The sequence below is a fragment of the Micrasema longulum genome, unplaced genomic scaffold (assembly GCF_059751315.1).
Source record: "Micrasema longulum isolate JH-2025_06_02 unplaced genomic scaffold, ASM5975131v1 h1tg000424l, whole genome shotgun sequence".
In the NCBI taxonomy this organism is placed as follows: domain Eukaryota; kingdom Metazoa; phylum Arthropoda; class Insecta; order Trichoptera; family Brachycentridae; genus Micrasema; species Micrasema longulum.
This window is the reverse complement of record NW_028277624.1, coordinates 122,442-142,664: the sequence shown is the minus strand read 5'-3', so window position 1 is coordinate 142,664 and position 20,223 is coordinate 122,442. Positions and strand designations below refer to the sequence as shown.

The window sequence follows — 20,223 nt, the reverse complement described above, 5'->3', positions numbered from 1 at the left end:
CGAATCTTGGAAATCATTAAAATTTTTGTATCAAATTAATTCAGTTAAAGGCCAAAAGAAATTAATTGATTTTAATTATTTATCATCGTATCATTATCATTATTTAATATACATCGAATAGTTAATTTGTTTTTTTAGCAAGTATTTTTCTTTGTGTAATCGTAAATGGCTTAGGCCATAAATGCAATTAATAAATTAGGCACTGGATTAATTTACCAGTCGCTAAGGGTTTTTCAATAATTTTAAGATCAAGGACTTAACAAAATAATATTTGAAAAACGAAGTTCGTGAGCGGTGCATTAACATAGCCACATAACATTAAAAAAAATAGGAAGTTATGAGGCTAATGATTTTTCCATCAAAAACAACTGTTCTTTAGGAAAAAATAAAAGATAACTTAGAACTTCAAATTTTCTGCCAATTAAAAAATGAAAATAATTTGTCTTTTACATTATAAATTAAATAAATAATGGTAAACAAATCATTACATAAATAAATACATTATTATTTTTGTTTATATTTGAAAGGCCTCTTCTGAAGGCCATCTTTTAAGTGCGTAGATTGGTGTTGCCCAAGCGTACGTTTAATTTTAATTTTGGCAACACTTTATTAAACTGTCAAAATTAATAACAAAAGTTATTTAGAACTTGGAACTGACTTCTATTATTTCTATATTGTTTTCTATCGTGAATGTGAAATTATTGTCGAAAATGGGGTTCTCCGTTCTTCTAGTATATGTAATCGTGTTTTCTAAATTATGTAAATCTAGGTGATGATCATTTTAAAGGATGCACAAAAAAAATTATCGATATGTTCAAATTACGGATCAAACTTAGTGAGTATTTAATTTTTAAAACTTTATGTTTTTTATTTTTAAATTCTTAAGAATGGAATACTTTTTAGGCAACCAGACTATCCAGAGATTATCGATTGTATCCACAGCGAATAAGTGTTTGTGTAAAGAGATAGATAGAGATAAAAGAGATTTTAATTATTTTATCAAAATCATTGTTTAAATTTAGCGAGTTATACTCACAGGTAAAAATCTTGCAAAAGGAAATCGACCGGAGATTAGTCGGTCTCATGGTATACTGGTTATTGCGTTTGCCAGGCATTAAACAAATAAATAATTTAAAACAATTAACATCGATCCACTGTATTGTATTTTATCATACCGTATAGATTTTTGCCGTGGTGCGAAATTGGCCAATCGTGTGATATCACGCAGTGGGCTCGTGGTTTGCACGTGCACAGCGGTCCAGTCTCCGTGAATGTACGGTAGATTAAATCCATAGAATTATAATATACAGAAGGAGCGTAGAATCATGTTAGAATACATCGGACTGTGTCCAAAAAACCGTCGATCGTCTCCCACGTTGCCCTACTTTCGCCGCGCGCATGCGTGAAGTCTTCGCGTAATGTTGCCAGATCGCGAACAATATTATCGTAACACAAATGTAAGATAATTATATTTTTAAAAAGCAATTTCTTAATTTCCCTAAAATTTTATTGTACACGCGGAAACATTGTTGGGCGGTGCCGCTCTAGTGCGGTTTGATATTTACTCTGAGTTGTTTCACATAAGTATTAGATTTCCCTACCAGTAGATAGCAGATGGAAGGTTGTTTGTAGCTTCACTTGTTTTATTATATTTCATATACCCACATAGGTTTCTATCATTCCTGTATTTTATCGTACCTAAATTCAACATTCGTTTTTTTTAAATCAATAAATTGTTTATTTTTCAAAAAAAATGGTTTTGTTATTGGAAATTAGCTGCAAATTCTCCTGATTTTTAAGAGAAAGTAAGTAATAAAACAGTTTAATTTAAAACTAAAACAATTAATGCTTACTTTTGATTTTTTAATAGAGAATAGAATGCATATTATAGGTACATTGACTATTTATAATTCTATGGCATTGATCATAGAATTAAGATCTAATTAATTCTATGGATATTATTATATAATTTTTATTGTATATGCATTCTCCTCGAATGCAACCCTGGTAGATTGGTGAATAAAACATTTATGCTCCAAACTTATTTTTTACATATTCGATTAAAGATTTTAATGCACAGCGCAAAGATTTATATTTCTCTGAAAACCGCACGTAAATCGGTTAAGGCGTTTAGGAGGAGTTCAGTGACATCACACGTACAGAGGATTTTTATATATAAAGATTACAATAAATCATAACTTACCTCTTTGCTGTGTTAAAAATAAATTAGATTGTTTTAACCTTTTTTTTTACCCCTTAGCATGTCACGCCGTCGTTTCGTTTATTCGTTCGTGTATTATACAGGGTGTTCATTAAACCCTGCCACATCCGAAACCACGATGATCAGTATGAACAAGAAGACTTATTGGCACATTAAAATAAATTTTTAGAACGAATAATTAAAAAAAAAAAAAAAATTTAAAAAGCAAATGCTTACTATTTTCTGCATTGGAAAAACGAGGAGGGGGAAGGGGGAGTCTGATACACCGCCCACCACGCGTCCACGCCCCCCTAGCTTCTCCCTTGCAGAAGTAAGCTATTATTAAAAAAAAATCTTTGTTCTAAATATTTTTTTTAATATGCTAATATGTCTTCTTGCCCATTTTGATCATCGTGGTTTCGGATGTGACAGAGAACTCCCTGTATATCCAGCTCACTATAACGCAGTCTTTCTCAAAGTGGGCGATAACGCCCCCTTGTGGGCGCTAAAGGCCTTAAGGGAGGCGGTAGAAGGCTGTGGCCAATTAAAAAAATACTTTCTTAAGATAAAAGGTACGAAATAAGTTTGATAACCTATGCTCCAAAGCATTTAAAATCGTATTTAGCTCTCGTTCCCGCTGCATACGAACGGACACTTTGTGACTCTTGCGCAAAGTACTCTGCCGCCATACACAATGCTACAGATTTGCCTGTAGAGTTAAAATATAATAATATATCTACATACAATGAAAACTTCGCAAAATAAATTGTAGTAATCCCAATACGAATCTAATAGAGCATTAATAATCTGTCACGAATATATGCATCGCCATACTTGGAATCTAATGAGAATAGTAATATTTTATGCACCAAATCAACCAATGAGGTTGTTCAATGATTTTTTATTTGTCGATATACTATCAAACGAAGCCAAAAATACATTTTTAATATTTTTATATATCTTATTATCAGCGCTATGATTAAAAAAATCTAACCTTGAAATTACTCCCTCTGTGAAAATACTACGTCACAAGTTCTGTAAACCGGAAATCTATCACAACACTATTGGTGGATTCGTCAGAACTTGGCGTGGTTTAAAGTAGTTAATTTTTATTAAAATATTTTTTTCATATATTATAGAGAAACTTCAGCATGTAATTACCAAAATGATCTAATTTTTACCAAGTTTGAGAAAACATTTCCTGTATCCAATTTCCCGTAGCCCTAAACTTCCTCATTGGTTGGTTGAAAGAAATTGGCATTTGTCAATAAGCCTGTCAATGTACATATATATGTGTACAAAAAGTCAAATAAATAAAAATAGGCATAATGGTGAATGTTACACAGTGTAAAGTGATCACTTAAAAGCCTAAAGTATATTCATCGAGACTGGACCGCTTACGCGTGCGCGCCACGAGCCCAGGGCATGCTATTGTCGGCCATTTTTGTTTTTCCCCCGGCCGACATATTATAAAACATCCTCCACACTAACGTACAAAATATTTTAAGCCAAAATATTTTTTGTTCAAATCAAGTAATGCTGTTTTTAAGAACAACGATTATAACTAAAAATACATAGGTAAATGTAAAGAGTGTGTATGGATTAGTTTATACTATTTATACACCACTATATTTCGTGTTACATGACGGATATAAATAGTGTAGTGGTTGGCGGATTCACCTACCACGCTTAATGTCCCAGGTTCGATTCCTGCCAGATAGGGTACATAATATAGATTTCAATGGTCATTCTAGACTGCAATATTTTTGGGACCATAATACGCACTTTTTTGCTCTGAAAATTCAACCAAAAATTAGGGTGCGTTTTATAGTCCGCTGCGTCTTATCGTTCAAAATATATTTTATTAAAAATAGATATATAAATCTATATGCTATAAGTGATGTCCCACCTCTGTTGCAATCAATTTCTTTTCATGTTCCCAACCGTGTCACCAGAAGTCAATATCTGCTATTTATAAAATCTTCTAAGAGCAACTTTTGTTTTTATGCCCCAATGTCCAGAATGTGTAGATTAGTCAATTCATCACGCGACTTGGAATTCTTTGGGATAGATCTTCCGGCTTTTCGTAGATCTCTTCGCGACTAAACAGTGTGGGACGAAGTTGGATTGGCATTGTTAAGCTCGAAGTCTTATGTCTTTCGTTTTTATAAATAAATTGTTTACCATTATTGTTTTGCCCTTGTTTGTCTTTGCTACATAGTTTTATGTTATTTTTGTTCAGTTTCTTGCATTTATGTTTCTTCATGTAACTGTTGTAATTGGCTTAGGCCGTATATATAATAAATAAATAAACAAAATATATATATATTTTTCTTAAATAATTAAATAAACTAAAATAAATAAAATGAATAAAATGAATAGAATGAATAGAATGAATATAATGAATAGAATGCATAGAATGAATAGAATGCATAGAATGAAAAGAATGAATAGAATGAATAGAATGAATAGAATGAATATAATGAATAGAATGAATAGGATGAATAGGATGAATAGAATGAATAGAATGAATAGAATGAATAGAATGAATAGAATGAATAGAATGAATAGAATGAATAGAATGAATAGAATGAATAGAATGAATAGAATGAATAGAATGAATAGAATGAATAGAATGAATAGAATGAATAGAATGAATAGAATGAATAGAATGAATAGAATGAATAGAATGAATAGAATGAATAGAATGAATAGAATGAATAGAATGAATAGAATGAATATAATGAATAGAATGAATAGAATGAATAGAATGAATAGAATGAATAGAATGAATAGAATGAATAGAATGAATAGAATGAATAGAATGAATAGAATGAATAGAATGAATAGAATGAATAGAATGAATAGAATGAATAGAATGAATAGAATGAATAGAATGAATAGAATGAATAGAATGAATAGAATGAATAGAATGAATAGAATGAAGAGAATGAATAGAATGAATAGAATGAAAATAATGAATAGAATGAATAGAATGAATAGAATGAATAGAATGAATAGAATGAATAGAATGAATAGAATGAATAGAATGAATAGAATGAATAGAATGAATAGGATGAATAGGATGAATAGAATGAATAGGATGAATAGGATGAATAGGATGAATAGGATGAATAGGATGAATAGGATGAATAGGATGCATAGGATGAGTAGGATGAGTAGGATGAGTAGGATGAGTAGGATGAGTAGGATGAGTAGGATGAGTAGGATGAGTAGAATGAGTAGAATGAATAGGATGAATAGGATGAATAGGATGAATAAAATGAATGGAATGAATAAAATGAATAAAATGAATATAATAAATAGAATAAATATAATAAATGAAATAAATAGAATAAATAAATAAAAGTCTCCCGACCGACTACAAAGGTATAGTAACGATACCCCCCACCATCAAGCTTTGATGGAAGTACAACGGATTATACCGACGGGTCTAGAACCCCTCGATTCATTTATCTACGCATTAAAAGTGTAAAAATTTTGTTCCATCGAGCAATTTTTCCTTAAATTATGATTTATTAAAAGCCTATTAAAAATATGAGAGAGAAAAAAGTAAGTTTTTAAGTCGAATTAAATTCGGACATAACCGTCACTTTAATAAAACGAACGTCTAGATGTGAAAATAATTTCGCTAGGTTCTGTCCTATTAACAAATAAGAGTATCTAGGCGTTAGAAAGTTACCACTCTAAAAAAGTAATTTTGTTTTTATTTTTTTTCCATCTGTTTTACTATCTTTCCAAGTGTATGAATCGAGACGTTAAAGGAGCCAGCTTTTTAGTCGATCGGTACATACAGACGATCGTAAAGCGTACCGTCTAGGTAATTTCCAAATTCATACAAAATTCATGTTTAAGCAAGCATTTTTTGCTTGAATTGGGAATTATTTGAGTTTACAATCGCTTTAAAGTGAGCACTTTTTATTACAGAAGCCTATTTAAAATATAACTGAGAATTATTTTAAATGATAATGACGTAAGGAACGCGGATTAATTGTTTGCGGTCATTCCATTGGCTTGTTTCGATCATATGATGTCGATATGACAAGTAGGTAAAACATACCGAGGTAAGATACAGACAGTATAGAAGTTGATTATACCGTCTCAATATATACAGATGAAGCTAGCGTTCATAATCGAGGCACAGTCTCGATAAATAACCTACAGACGTGTTCAAATTATTAGACTAAAACACAAATTTTCTGTTTTTAAGAATTTATTGATAGAAAAAAGGCACAAATCAGTATGAGTTAATCTATTATTTCTTTGTATGCATCCCTTTATTATTTATTAAGAGTGTTACCCTTTTGGGCATACTCGATATAAGAGTTTTACAGCAATTGTGGATATCGGGGTGCTAATGCCAAATTTCAATGAATTTATTAATTAACTGCTGCTGTTTACTGATAATGCTCTCTTTTTAAATGATGTTTTTAACCATTGCCCATAAGTTTTCTATGGGGTTCATGTTTGGACTATTACCTGGTCACGGTAACGTTTTGACGTCCTCATTTGCTAAAAATGGTGAGACATTTTCCGCTTTGTGACAGACATACCCCATCTTGCATAAAAATGCAGTCTCCCTCTGGGTACCAAGAATTTATTTGAGGTAAAAGCTTATTTTCTTATACTTTTATGTTCTGCGCATGATTTATGTTTCCTTCTACAATATATATAGTCTACCAGAACCGTGAACAGATATAACACTCCACACCACAACAGCGGTTGGATGTTTCAAAGTTTGGTCGACACTCTGCTTTGAACGCCTCCTCTGGTCTTCTTCGAATGTATTGGCTACTCTCTTCCAATACCGAAAAGATGGATTCGTCACTCAAGCATAAAAAACATCATTAATTTATTCAGTAATTGAAAAAGATGCATTTTCATACGTTTAATAACGGTGTAAATTTCAAATATTTGATACCCTCATACATTTTTCAAAATAATTTCTAATAATTATTTAAAATACATAAAAATGTTTTTTTTTCTATTTAGATGTCAATTAAATGTATTGTACGATTTTCTAGTCTTCTATTATCCAATTTTTCAAAACTTTAGCCCATTATGGCCATTGTAGTTTTCTTTTTCGTTGCTGGTAATCTTCTGTTTCTTCCTTGGACGACATCCTTTCAGACTACTTTCTCCTACGACTAAAAAGCCTTCTTTTGGCTCTAACTGGAGATACATGAATACCAACATCTTTAAGCTAATCACAGTAACAGTAAAACACAAAAATTCGCCCTCTATAACACGAAGTGCTCATAATATAACGCGTCTACGTTTTGCTACTTATAATAAACAAGAAATTACTTGCAAATGACATTTTGGGTTGTCGGTCTAAAAAAAAATACACCAGGATGCTGCCACTACATAAAATATGTTTAAAACATATAAATAGGATTAAAACTACATTTTATAATATTAAAAACATAAACAATATTAACAATAACGGCCAGAAGTAGAGATAGCTAAAAAGGTCATACTTTTTCCCTTTGTTCCAATAATTTGAACACATCTTTATAGTTGAAATCTCAAAACGACAAAAATGCTAAATTTATCCCAATAAGCTAGAGCTTTTTTAAAAATGAATACCAATGCAATAAATAAGCAGAAAATACCAACTTGTAGATAAAATAAATCGTTCACGATTTTTGAATGCTTGAAAATAAATATGTTCTCACATGTTTAGTGACGTCGACATATTACACTGCAAATATCATATTTTTATCAGACCTGTTAAAGACATTTTAAATTTATCTCATGTAACTTTTAATTTTAACTTTTGATTTTATTTTAAATTTAAATTTTAACTTTTAATTTTAATTTTTAATTTCAACTCTTAATTTTCACTTATTCATATGTCCATCTACTACCGGCATCTAATGAATTATTGTTGGTTGTGAATTTTTACTAAGAAATATAAATGTTCATGGAAGCAGAGAGAGAGGGGAGGAAAGTAGAGTTGGAGCTATACAATGTCTTCTCCCTTTATGTACTTTTTATTTAATATATATATATATTTATAAACATATTTATTTTTTTATAATGTAATTATTTTCCCCCTCTCCTCCTGCATTCATGATAAATTAATGTGAAAACTATAATTGGTCTTCCTTTTTTTAATTGTTCTTTTGTACCTTGTATTTATATAAAGACTGAATGATTTCCTTAATAAATAAATATATAAGTTACATATTATGTCAATGAACAACTAAAAATCAAATAAATTTATCCAAACTGCTGCATTTCTTCTCGGTAGTTAAGAATCTTGTTGGAAAATCAAGAAAAGTGTCGCGAAGTTGAGAGTACAATATCGACACTGCGCATGCGTGCAAGGTCTAGAGCAGTGAAGGAAATAACTTAAGCTGTAGTAGCCGCATATTACATGTGTGTAGTGTTTAGCAGTAGTAGTCACAACATAATATAAAATACGTTCAATGTCGGCTAGAAGTATACGTACGTATGAGGCTTTGGCTTTACCAGTGCCTACACACACATACTGCGCACATTAAGCCGTCTGCGTCTACCTGTTGCCTCGATCTCGATTGCCGATGCCGATCAGTTAACCGTGCTCCGCGATTGTGAAAGCCGTTTTCTTGTCCAGCGAACACAAACCGAAATGTGGCGTGTGTTTCGATTTCTAATATTCGCGTATCCGAGTCATTTTTCCCCTACATAATTAGTGCTTCTGATCCGAATCGAGAATATAACTTCTCCCGTATAGAGTTTTACATATCGGCCGTTCCATATGTTAGCGAAGTTTGCTGGCGATATGATAAGTTTTATTAATTTGCGTGTGTTTATATATTATCGCGCTGGATAGTTATTTACTTGTACAAATAAAAATTCGTAACCGGTGTTTGTCTTTATAAATAAACATTACGATGGACGAGGCGGGTCCGCAGGTTTCGCGGGAAATTCGCAATCAGGCCTCTACGGGGTACAGTGCAACTTCCAAAACAGACTTCAAACTTAGGTGAGACGGAGTAAACGTTTACTGTTGTGGCCCGGCCGCTAATTTTCATAATATTTCATTACCTTAAAGCATACATAAAATAATTTATACTCAGATTGGTGTGTTGTAATCTATTTGTTTTGCGCTGCATGTAACTCCTTTATGTTGTACAATGTGAAAATGTAATCGAGAAAGGGATTTTCTGGTAAATATAATATTATGCAAGGTTATAGCACAGATACGTTCTCATCGGGACGTTTGGGGCTCTCTAGAATGCAAATAAATTCCACTCACACCCCAACAAGTACGACGTTTTTTTCCAACCAACGTAATTTTCCATATTTTTGCAAAGATTACTAACTTTCTGGAAACTTTCTAAACTTTTCTACGGTTCTAAACTTTTATTAGTACTTAAATGAGTAAATACTATTCTCATGTACTCGTATTTAAAATTATATAAACTCTTATAAATAAACAACTACAACAGTGTAAGTCACTCTCCAAGCACAAGAGTTAGTCTCTTTTTTTGGAGAGTTACAGTGATAACATTTACTAGATATGTATAGAATTTTTAAAAAAACATGTACCTTTTATGAAATTTGTTAATAAAAAAAATATTATCAGTTTGCTGACTTTTAAAATTATTAATGTACTGAAGTATGAGCATTTGCAAGATTTTTGACGTGTTATTGGCTGGTTTAAATAATCACTTTACACACTCTGTAACCATTCTGTTTTTGAGCATCCATATTTCTTCAATGGTAATATTTTTTTCAGCAAGAGTTTTTATTAATTGTTCTTTTATCTTAATTTGACCAAATTTTACATGTTTTTTTTTAAAAGCCTCTTATCTTCCATATTCCCTTTTTTTGACATGTTCTCCATCGATCCATTCACCTATTAATCTTGATAAACTCTCCGAGGAGTAAACTCCTACTTGTAATATTTGGACGTACTCAATATATTTTTAATTAAATAGTTAAGTTATTATTATAGATTAATTAACTAACTAAAAGGCTTTACAACACTGATTTGTAGTATTCTTATATTTATTTATTTATTTAAACGCCTTGTAGGCTTTTACATACATATATACAAATAAAGACAGACATGTATAAATTGAAACCAACATATTATTATTTAGGTATTTCAATTTGAAGATAGTAAATTGATACTCTGCCTTTTAAAATTCAAGTGTTATATTAAATATATCTACATCATTTGCGTATTCATTTGCAAACGCATGAATTCTCCTTATTGGCGATTGGCACTGTAGTTTGTTGTAGATACATTTACATATAATAGTTAATTAAATCGAGTAACCCGGCCCGGAACTCGCAAGTTAATTAGTTCTAAGAGTTGGAAACAGTCAATTATTGAATTTAATTCTTTAAACAAAAGTAAAAAATCATTTAGTTTTCTCCTGTTTTCTAAGGTTTGTACATTTAAATATTTATTTAAGTATGAGTAATTAATATGTTCAACTGGAATACCTAATTTAAAATTAACAAAACGTAAAAAAATATTTTGAACTCTTTCGATATTATTTATATGCACTTTATAATATGATGACCATATAACTGAGTTGTATTCAAGTTGGTTACGTACTAAAGCAACATATAATATTTTCATTACATAAACCGAGTCGAAACCTCGGATCATTCGCAACAGAAATTCCAGAGTTTTCATGCTTTTATTTGTTATGCTCTGTATGTGTTATGAAGTTTAATTTTTCATTAAATATAATACCAAGATTGGTCATTTCAGTCATTCGCTCCAAATTTTTAGAATTTATGGTGTAGTTGAAAACTATTCAGTTCTTATTTCGGCAAAAAGCCCAAACAACCTAACGTAATATTATATGTACTCAAAGTGCAAAGTGTGTACATTCGCAACCTCTGAAAAAATGTATGCCAAAATCACATAGAAAATATTTCAACGGCTCTGCTCCATAACGAGGCTATACTGACAGAATGCATTAAGTCAACAGTCTTTATATTTTTCAAATATTTTTTGATATAGGTACAAGATGTTGATTTCAAATGTTATGCTTTGCGATTACTCTTTTAAAGCGTCATTTAAATAAAAAAAAAACAGAAAATTGTGGGAGAAATAATGCGTTGAAATAATAAAAAAAAGTTTAAATTTGTTGCAACAGAGAGGGAAAACATTTTTGAGAAGGGAATATGGGAGTCTAGGCATTTACAGGGCTTATGAACTGTCATTGGCTGATTTAAGTCGCCACTTTACACACTGTGTAACATTCACCATTCTGCCTATGTTTGAACATTCACATTTCCTCAACTCTTCCATCTGTTGACTTTTGTAAAATAAAAGAGCTGAAACCTTTATCATGTGGGTGAGATTCATCCGGCCGAACCAATTCACCTACTAGGCAACGCCTGGAAGAGTTGGGGAAATGTGGATGTTTAAACATCGGCAGAATAGTGAATGTTACACAGTTTGTAAAGTGGCCACTTAAACCAGCCAACGACATGTCATAAGCCCTGTAAATGCCAAGACTTCCATAGTCCTTTCTCAAAAATGTTTTCCCTCTCTGTTGAAATAAATTAAAAAATGAACGACTCCCTAGGGAGAAAATCCAGCCAGTCTGCAAGCATTTGGACGTACTCAAAACATTGTTTAGTAAAAAAGGCTTTAAATGATATTATTTCAGAACTTGTTTCAATGAGTGCGAAGGTTTTCACGGTCACTGTTATAAATATTATGTATCTTTTTTGGGTAATACCGTGGATGTTGGATTTGATCATAAAGTACATAAACACATACATTTCTTTATAAAACACACAGTTTTCCCTGAAGATGGCTCCTGCAATGGTAGCCGAAACGTCGGATCAAATCCAACATACACGGTATTACCCAAAAAGATACATAATATTTGTTTCAATGACTTAATGCATTCTGTCAGTAAAGCCTCGATAATATATTTTTTGTTTTTGGATAGTGAAAAAGTTTTTTTTTGGGTATTTTATATGTTGTTGAAAATTATATTTTAATGTGTGCAATGAAACGCGTTTATATTTTAAAAGAAACCTCAATGCTTTGCCGGTAGAATATTATTTGTTTTGATTTCTGCCTATGCAACGTAGTCCGTTACTATCTACAATTATCTTACAATATAATAATTATATCAACATAATTAAACAGATTCCTATTATTCTGATGTGTAAACGAAACCGATACATAAATTAAGACAAGTTATTTAGAAAATGACACGCAATTAACGTAAATAATGAAAGACAATAATGATTATAACTACGTGTAACATTTATTATTAAATTTTTGGAACTGTAGTATAGTAAAATACTTTTCAATGTCGCAAATCAGAAAATAAAGCCCTCAAAAAAGTTAATTTAATTCGTGAAATTTATTGAATCATGTTTTGATGTTTTAAATATTTTTAATAATTAAATTGAATTCACGACATTTTTTTTGTTGTAATGTGACCCAAAAATCGTAAGTACCCGAAATGAATTTTTACGAATTTAATGATTCAATAAAGCATGGAATCGAGCCTTACAAACATTTGGATATATTTAAGATATTATTGATAGGTATGAATTTTTTCATTGGTCACTACCTCTTTTCTACGTTTTAAATATTTAAATTTTAACTCAAGTATTGAACATTTTACAGTTCCTACTTAGAATGTTGATTTCTAATGAATCGCTCTTTTTAATATTATAGTTTCTTTGTACACATTTTGTCGCTTTTTCACTGAGAAAGTAGAAAATATGTTGCCGATAGTACAATCTACATTACAAATCTTTGTAACATAAAGTTTCTTTACGAATGTGAAACGCAATAAGTCGATAATAGCTTGCCTTAAAAAACAAATTAATATGCGTACCTACCATTATTTAGCGCTTTTTTAGTACTCTTGCACATTATCAGTCTTTACCAACTAAAATTATGTATTTATTTATTAATCATATCATTCATAGTGGTGGGGGTCAGTGCTATGCAAGCTCCTGACGTAATCATAGCATACACAAAAATAAACATGAATGTAAATTGACTGTCTAACTAGGGTAAATATCCTCGTTCTAAGACAGACAAAATTTAAAAACTATAATAAAAAACTAATAAAAAAAACAAAGTAAAAACCGTATCTTAATTTGTTGCAACAGAGAGCGAAAGAATTTTTGAGAAGGGGATATGGATGTTTAGGCGTTTACAAGGCTTATAACTGACTGTAATTAGCTGATTTAAGTGGCCACTTTATACACTGTGTAACATTTGCACATTCTGCCTATGTTTGAACAGGGAGGAAATCAGCCAGTCTGCAAACATTTGGACACACTCAAAACATTGTCGAATCAACTAACTGGTAAAAGAAGAAGTATAAAAATTGGAAAATTATTTTCAGGCGTTGCTTAGTAGGTGAATTGGTTCAGCCGGATGAATCTCACCCACATGGCGAAGATTTCAGCTCTTATACTTCACAAAAGTCAACGGATGGAAGAGTTGCGGAAATGTGGATGTTCAAGCATAGGCAGAATGGTGAATGTTACACATTGTACTAAGTGGCGACTTAAACCAACTAATGACAGGTCATAAGCCCCATAAATGCCTAGACTTCCATATCCCTGCTTAAAAAATGTTTTTCTTCTCTGTTGCAACAAGTTTAGATCTAAATAACTCCCTAGGGAGGAAATCCAGCCAGTCTGCAAACATTTGGACATATTTAAAACATTGTTAAAAACGGTACTTTTAGAAAAGGGAGGCTACATCAACACATAAAAAATAATAAAGATCTCCGAAATTCAAACAAAAAAAAACTTTTTTCATCAGAACAGGCCAGGAGGCCCAATTACAGTGGTGAATTACATCACAGAACACGCATGCTCGAGAAAAATGACTTTTTTGTTCTCACCAGGAATCGAACCCGGAACCTTCCGTGCGTGAGTCAAGTGTCTTAGCTATTACACCACGGAGACCACTTGGTGTTGGCCATCATCAACCTCACAGACCCTCCGCGACCAATTTTACCAAGGAAAGCATTTAGTAACTTCTTTAGCTTATGGCTCTTACAACATTTTCACGGTTCTGTAGCTCAATCACAAATGACTATCGACGTGCTTAAAAACATGCTAAGCATCTGAGCGATCACAATAATGAACATTTTTAAGTTATCGCAGTCATAAGTCAACGCGTGTGTAATCTTTGAGTCAACACTCGTGTCGGTATGTTTTTTTGTTTTCCTCGTAAATAAATGCAGTTCACTGGCGAAAAATCAGCGTTTACTATAAAAAATAATACAATATATTGTATTTGCTAAATAGTAAGGAGTACTTATACAAAATAAATTAAAATTAAATTACTATTACTATGGCGACTGGTTTTCTTGACATTTGGCTTGTCAACGGCGGGCTAAATGCAATAAATACCACGATAAACATATTATATTTTTTTACAGAAAACTCAATTTTACTTTGTAGATAAAATTGAAGATAAATTTTAACTGACCATCAGAATACGTACTCTGTAGCTCAATAACAAATAACTATCGACGTGCTTAAAAACATGCTAAGAATTTGAGCAATCAAAATGAACCATAATGAACATGCTTAAGTTATCGCAGTCATAAGTCAACGCGTGTGTAATCTTTAAGTCAACGCTCGTGTCGGTTTGTTTTTTGTTTACCTCGTAAATCAATACTAAGCTAAGCATTTGAGCGATCACAATGAACATGTTTAAGGTATCGCAGTCATAAGTCAACGCGTGCGTAAACTGCGTAATCTCTAAGTCAACGCTCGTGTCGGTTTGTTTTTTATTTTCCTCGTAAATAAATGTAGTTTACTGGCAAAAAATCGGCGTTTACTGTAAAAATAATACAATATATTGTATTTGCAAAATAGTAAGGGAGTACCTAATACAAAAAAGTAGAAATTAAATTACAATTACTATGGCGACTGCTTTTCTTGACATTTGGCTTGCCAACGGCGGGCTAAATGCAATAAATATCATTATAAATCATAAATAAATAAATAAAAATAGCAGTTTTGGAATATTTTCTATTTTTACACCGGTGAAATTCCAATGTGTGATTGCGCAGCAGGCGAAACGTAAATATTTTGACATTTAATATTAGGTGTTCACGGATGTTGCATTGTGATCGCCAATACGATAAACAACCATGGTGAGAAATTGTTATCACGTCGCTTATCAGCACATCGATAGTTATTTGTGATTGAGCTACTGGCATTATATTATATAGTTTTTGTCCTATGCAGAAGTATTGTCTCTGTGCTGAAGAAGTTCTTACCATTTGTCGAGAAATCAGATCGGTATTAGAATTCCGAGACAAGTCTCGTAACGATGAGAAACTAATAGAAATATTTCTTTTCATGTTCCCAACCGTGTCACCAGAAGTCAAAATCTGCTATTTATAAAATCTTCTAAGAGCAACTTTGGTTTTTATGCCCCAATGTCCAGAATGTGTAGATTAGTCAATTCATCACACGACTTGGAATTTTTCGGGATAGATCTTCCGGCTTTTCGTAGATCTCTTCGCGACTAAACAGTGTGGGATGAAGTTGGATTGGCATGGTTTAGCTCAAAGTTTTTGGTCTTTCGTTTTTTTTAATATATTGTATACTATTATTGTTTTGCCCTTGTTCGTCTTTGTTAAATAGTTTTATGTTCTTTTTGTTCAGTTTTTTGCATTTATGTTTCTTCATGTCACTGTTGTAATTGGCTCAGGCCGTATATATATATAATAAATAAATAAATAAGCGTATCATTTTGCGACTTATTTAATTATTTTACAATATTTAATATTTTATTTTTCTATACTAACACCTCACTAAGCACAAACATTCGATGGTTTTTTTGGCATAAAATTAGAATAATATACAAAATCGTTTAATTTTTTGCACATGTACTCAATATCTCTAGATTTTTTTAAAACATTGACAAGAGTTTGTGCGAGAATTGCATTAAATTACGCTTTAAATTGAACAATAATTGCCGTAATATAAATATTTGTGGTTGTCGTATCGTGGCATTGTGCTGGTTGCCTGTCTGGTTAGTCCATACTCGTTACACACCTTCCGGAAACTCTTACTTTTGAACGAAACTAATTTGATTTAGGGATCCTTGAAAGTAATGCTCAGTATTAAACAACGCACACGTAACAGTGCATGAGATTATTCATGCAGATTTAATCAATTAAACTTTTTTATGGAATGCCTACGTAAGTATGTGATATACCATTCAAATAACGACGTTTCGATCAAATAATATGGATATAATATGGCACACGAAATAGTCGACGGAAAACTCTACGAAAAAAAAAAAAGATCTAGAGATGTAATACTAAAATTATGCCCACATAGAAGGGTATACGTGATTTTGTTTTTTTTAGAGTTGGTATTTCCACAAAAACTTTTAGGCAAAGGTCTATTAAGTCAATTTTATTGTTTTTTTTTTAAATAAAACAATGGTTATGTCACAAAATTTAATGATTGTCAATAGTACATCGTTGTTATAAACACCATTTTACGTTGAAATATAACCGGTTTTTTTTTGTATGATATATGCCGTTCTTCGCGGGCGCAATTCCTTTTTATAAGTAATTGCATTTATTTTTAAATAATTTTGCCTTACATGCCTACTATTTTATGTTTTATTGTATTGCTTCAGAAAAAGAGAACATTTTGGGAAGGGAAACGAATATATATTATTGCAATATACGAGTATTAAACAAACATAAACAAAAATTTCACGCGTCTAACTAAAATATTTAGTACATTTTTATCTCAATTGTGTGAAAAAACTATTCGGTCATTTTACGTTTACTGTTCGTATTTATTCAAAATTAATTCAGCGGCTACTCTCAGGTAAACTTCTCCGAAATAAAATCGAGTGATCGGCCTCATGGTGTACGTGTACATGGTTTGCCTGGCTTTAAATAAATAAATATATTTTAAAAACAATTAGGGGAAACGTGTCCAAAATGATCCCTCTAATGGAGAATTGAAATTTAATGTATAAAAAAATATTTTTTTAAAATAATTCGACTAGTTTTGAAAAGTGTAATCATTATTATATCTACCACAATTCATCGAATTGTGTTATTATTCAACATGTTATTTCTATGCCGATTTTAGCCAAACTCTACCATAGGATCATTTTGCCCTACCACGTGTACAAAATGATCCCTTGAGGATCATTTCACAGGATCATTCAGGAGTTATTGTTACTAATAAAGCAACTAAAATATTAACAAACTGACATATGAATAATGAAGGAGATAGGTATTATTTTATAATATTGTTTGTGCAGCATAAATAATGTGCTGTATTACAACTTTATATGATGTTTAAAAATGACTTACCTTAGATCAGACAGGTGAAAATTATATTTTTTACGCACACTCGTTCTCACTGCACGTGTCTCTCCACCATTACTGTCATTTTTTTAAAACTTTGTCATGTATATCGTGGGCAGAGAAGAGAAATTGACCAAGTGACAAAATCAATAATATTCAGGGGAGCCATTTTAGTGTTTTTCTATAGTTCAATTGATTCTCAAAGATCAGATTTTTCAAGTAGGTGGTTGGTAATTTTACATCATATGTACGGTACTTTCTACTTTAATGTAAAGTAAAAACATATTTAAAAAACATTTATACTTTTATATAAAAAAAATAAATTGAAAAACTTAGTCAATTTTGAGATAATGAAATTTGGCAGATAATCATTTTTGTTTCGTTCATTGAGGGGGATAGTATTTTTTTATTTTTTATTTTATAACTATAAATTATTTTTTTGGGATTTTTTATTTCAATAATGTATTTTTTTATATTTATGAAGGTTAAATAAACACCGAAATACAAAATAAATTAAAAAGAACAGATAATTAAGAAGTGTTACGTAATAATCTAAAGAATAAATTTTATTAACGAACTTTTAAAAAAAAAACGTATCTGTCAAATACAAAACGTATACTTACTAACTACTGACTACTAACTCTTTACTGGTGACATCACCTACAAGTAAAATTGACTAACTGTTACTTGGTCAATTCTTTGTATCTCAAATTTACTGATAAAAGTGACTATGTGTGTTGGTCAGTTTTACTTGTCAAAAATCTGTGAGCTTCTATCAAATGGTCACATATTTTACAAATTATATTCTTTTTAGAATGTCAGATCGACTTTGCATTTTTACCAGTCAAGCATTATGCTAATACAATGTCAAAAAGTCAATAATCTCAATTTCGTCATTTTTGCAAATGGTCACTTTTACTTGTATAACCAAGATATGTTTATAGAACTAAACAATAGATGGCATTAGTAGTTACGCTAAAATCTCGAGGGATCGTTTTACCTCGAGGGACCATTTTGCACACGTTTCCCCTATAATATAATAAATATCAATCCACCTTATGTTATTTTATCACGCCGTGCCGTGTGGATTTCGGCCATGGTGTGAAATAGGCCTTTACCAAGAGAGAAGGCTGCAGCTGTTTATTTTTCGACAATTTGTCGAGCCATGGTTCTATTTTTAAGACGCAAATAACCAACTTATTTCCTAATTTGAGTATATTTCTCTTTTTTATGTCCGCTATTGAAGAGACCGTCAGTTCACATAGGTAGAATGTGGCAAATGGCACTAATCATTTTGAAACTTCCCTCGCCAGCTCTAGATATTGTTAAGTTTTCTTCCAAAAATTGTCGATCTTTCGCGAATTAAATTTCATTTTAAGCATGCTGTACGAATCTTATAGGTCATGCTGCTGCTCCGACCTTGCGCTTGATTTCTCGACTTAATAGAAAGAAAAATAAATATCCCGTCCTTGAAATCACGGATTTGTATTTCTTTATTTTTTATAGTTTCGTTTGTAAATTTGCAAGGTAACTTAAATTTACTAGTGTAACACTAAATAAAATAATACAAATAAATATACCCAACTTAAATTAATCTATAAATCTTTGTGGTAGCCAGATTTGTTTTTACTCGTAAAGGGGTCGCGTAATCGAAAATGTTGAAAAATACTGGTCTAGAGAGAATGATACGCAACCTACTTGTTTGATGCATATTTAAATTTGTCGGTATTTATATTATATCGTCGGTATGCTTTTAAAACCCTCTAAATGACAACATTTGAGAAAACATCAGAAAATATTTTTTCTTATGCTTTAGTGACGCGCTAGAAGACCAAAGCATTCCAACATGGAAGTTTTGGAAAAGGAGGAGATACGTGGTGGCAGTTTTGGCATTCTTTGGATTCTTCAATGTGTACGCCCTTCGGGTCAACCTCTCCATTGCTGTTGTAGCCATGACAGAAAATAAAACTCTTATTCTGCCAGATGGAACATTGTCCTACGTAAGTATCTTCAGTTTCTTTTGTTTATATTTTTCTATAAGATATATAAATAACTTAATATATGACAGCGCTGGTAAATGGACGCGCCGGGAGGTTATGTTTCTTTTTATCATTTTTTTTTTACAAGGCAATATTAAAATTCCTCCGCAATTTATCGCGACTATTAATACAATTATTATTACATTATTTGTTTATAGTAATCTAAATGTAAGGAATAATGACTGGTAATTAATATATTAAACATGCTATTTTATAAACATTATTTGTCTAAATTTAGGGTGACCAATGGTTCCATGCGTTCTATGAACGGACCGCGCATGATACGTGTATATTATGGTTTGAATTCTTTTAAAAGAAAAATAGTAAGTTCTCATAAATGCAACTAAAAAAAGATAAAATGAAACAAAATAAATCAAAAATTAAATTAAAACCTATTAAAAATATTACAGTTAGTAGCATTCAGATCAAGATCTGAAAAAAATATAAATAAAAAAGAGAAGATTACAAAAAAGATTAATTAAACTTTACAAACGAAAGATAAAAATATAGTATTTTAAAAATTAATACTTAAATAATAATTCAGTACAAAATCAGTCTGTCTTCTAACTTAAAATTAAAGAGTTACGGGTGAGATTCATCTTATTGGGAATCTCGCCCGCAACAATAAAGGTTTAAGCTCTTTTACTTCACAAAC

General features: G+C 31.3%; 1 protein-coding gene across 2 annotated transcripts in view; it reads left to right on the top strand.

Annotated features, from left to right (window-relative positions):
• Positions 1-646: 646 nt before the first annotated feature.
• Positions 647-20,223, top strand: part of MFS9 (major facilitator superfamily transporter 9) — a 31,200-nt gene continuing 11,623 nt past the window's right edge. Inside the window, exons 1-2 of one of the 2 annotated variants that reach the window (XM_088226347.1) lie at positions 647-835; positions 19,346-19,529. In XM_088226347.1, the coding sequence (XP_088082473.1) occupies positions 789-835; positions 19,346-19,529 (231 nt within the window). In that variant the 5' untranslated portion in view covers positions 647-788. Of the gene's footprint in view, positions 836-8,563; positions 9,195-19,345; positions 19,530-20,223 lie in introns of those variants that run through there. The other variant, XM_088226346.1, reaches the window with a different exon arrangement.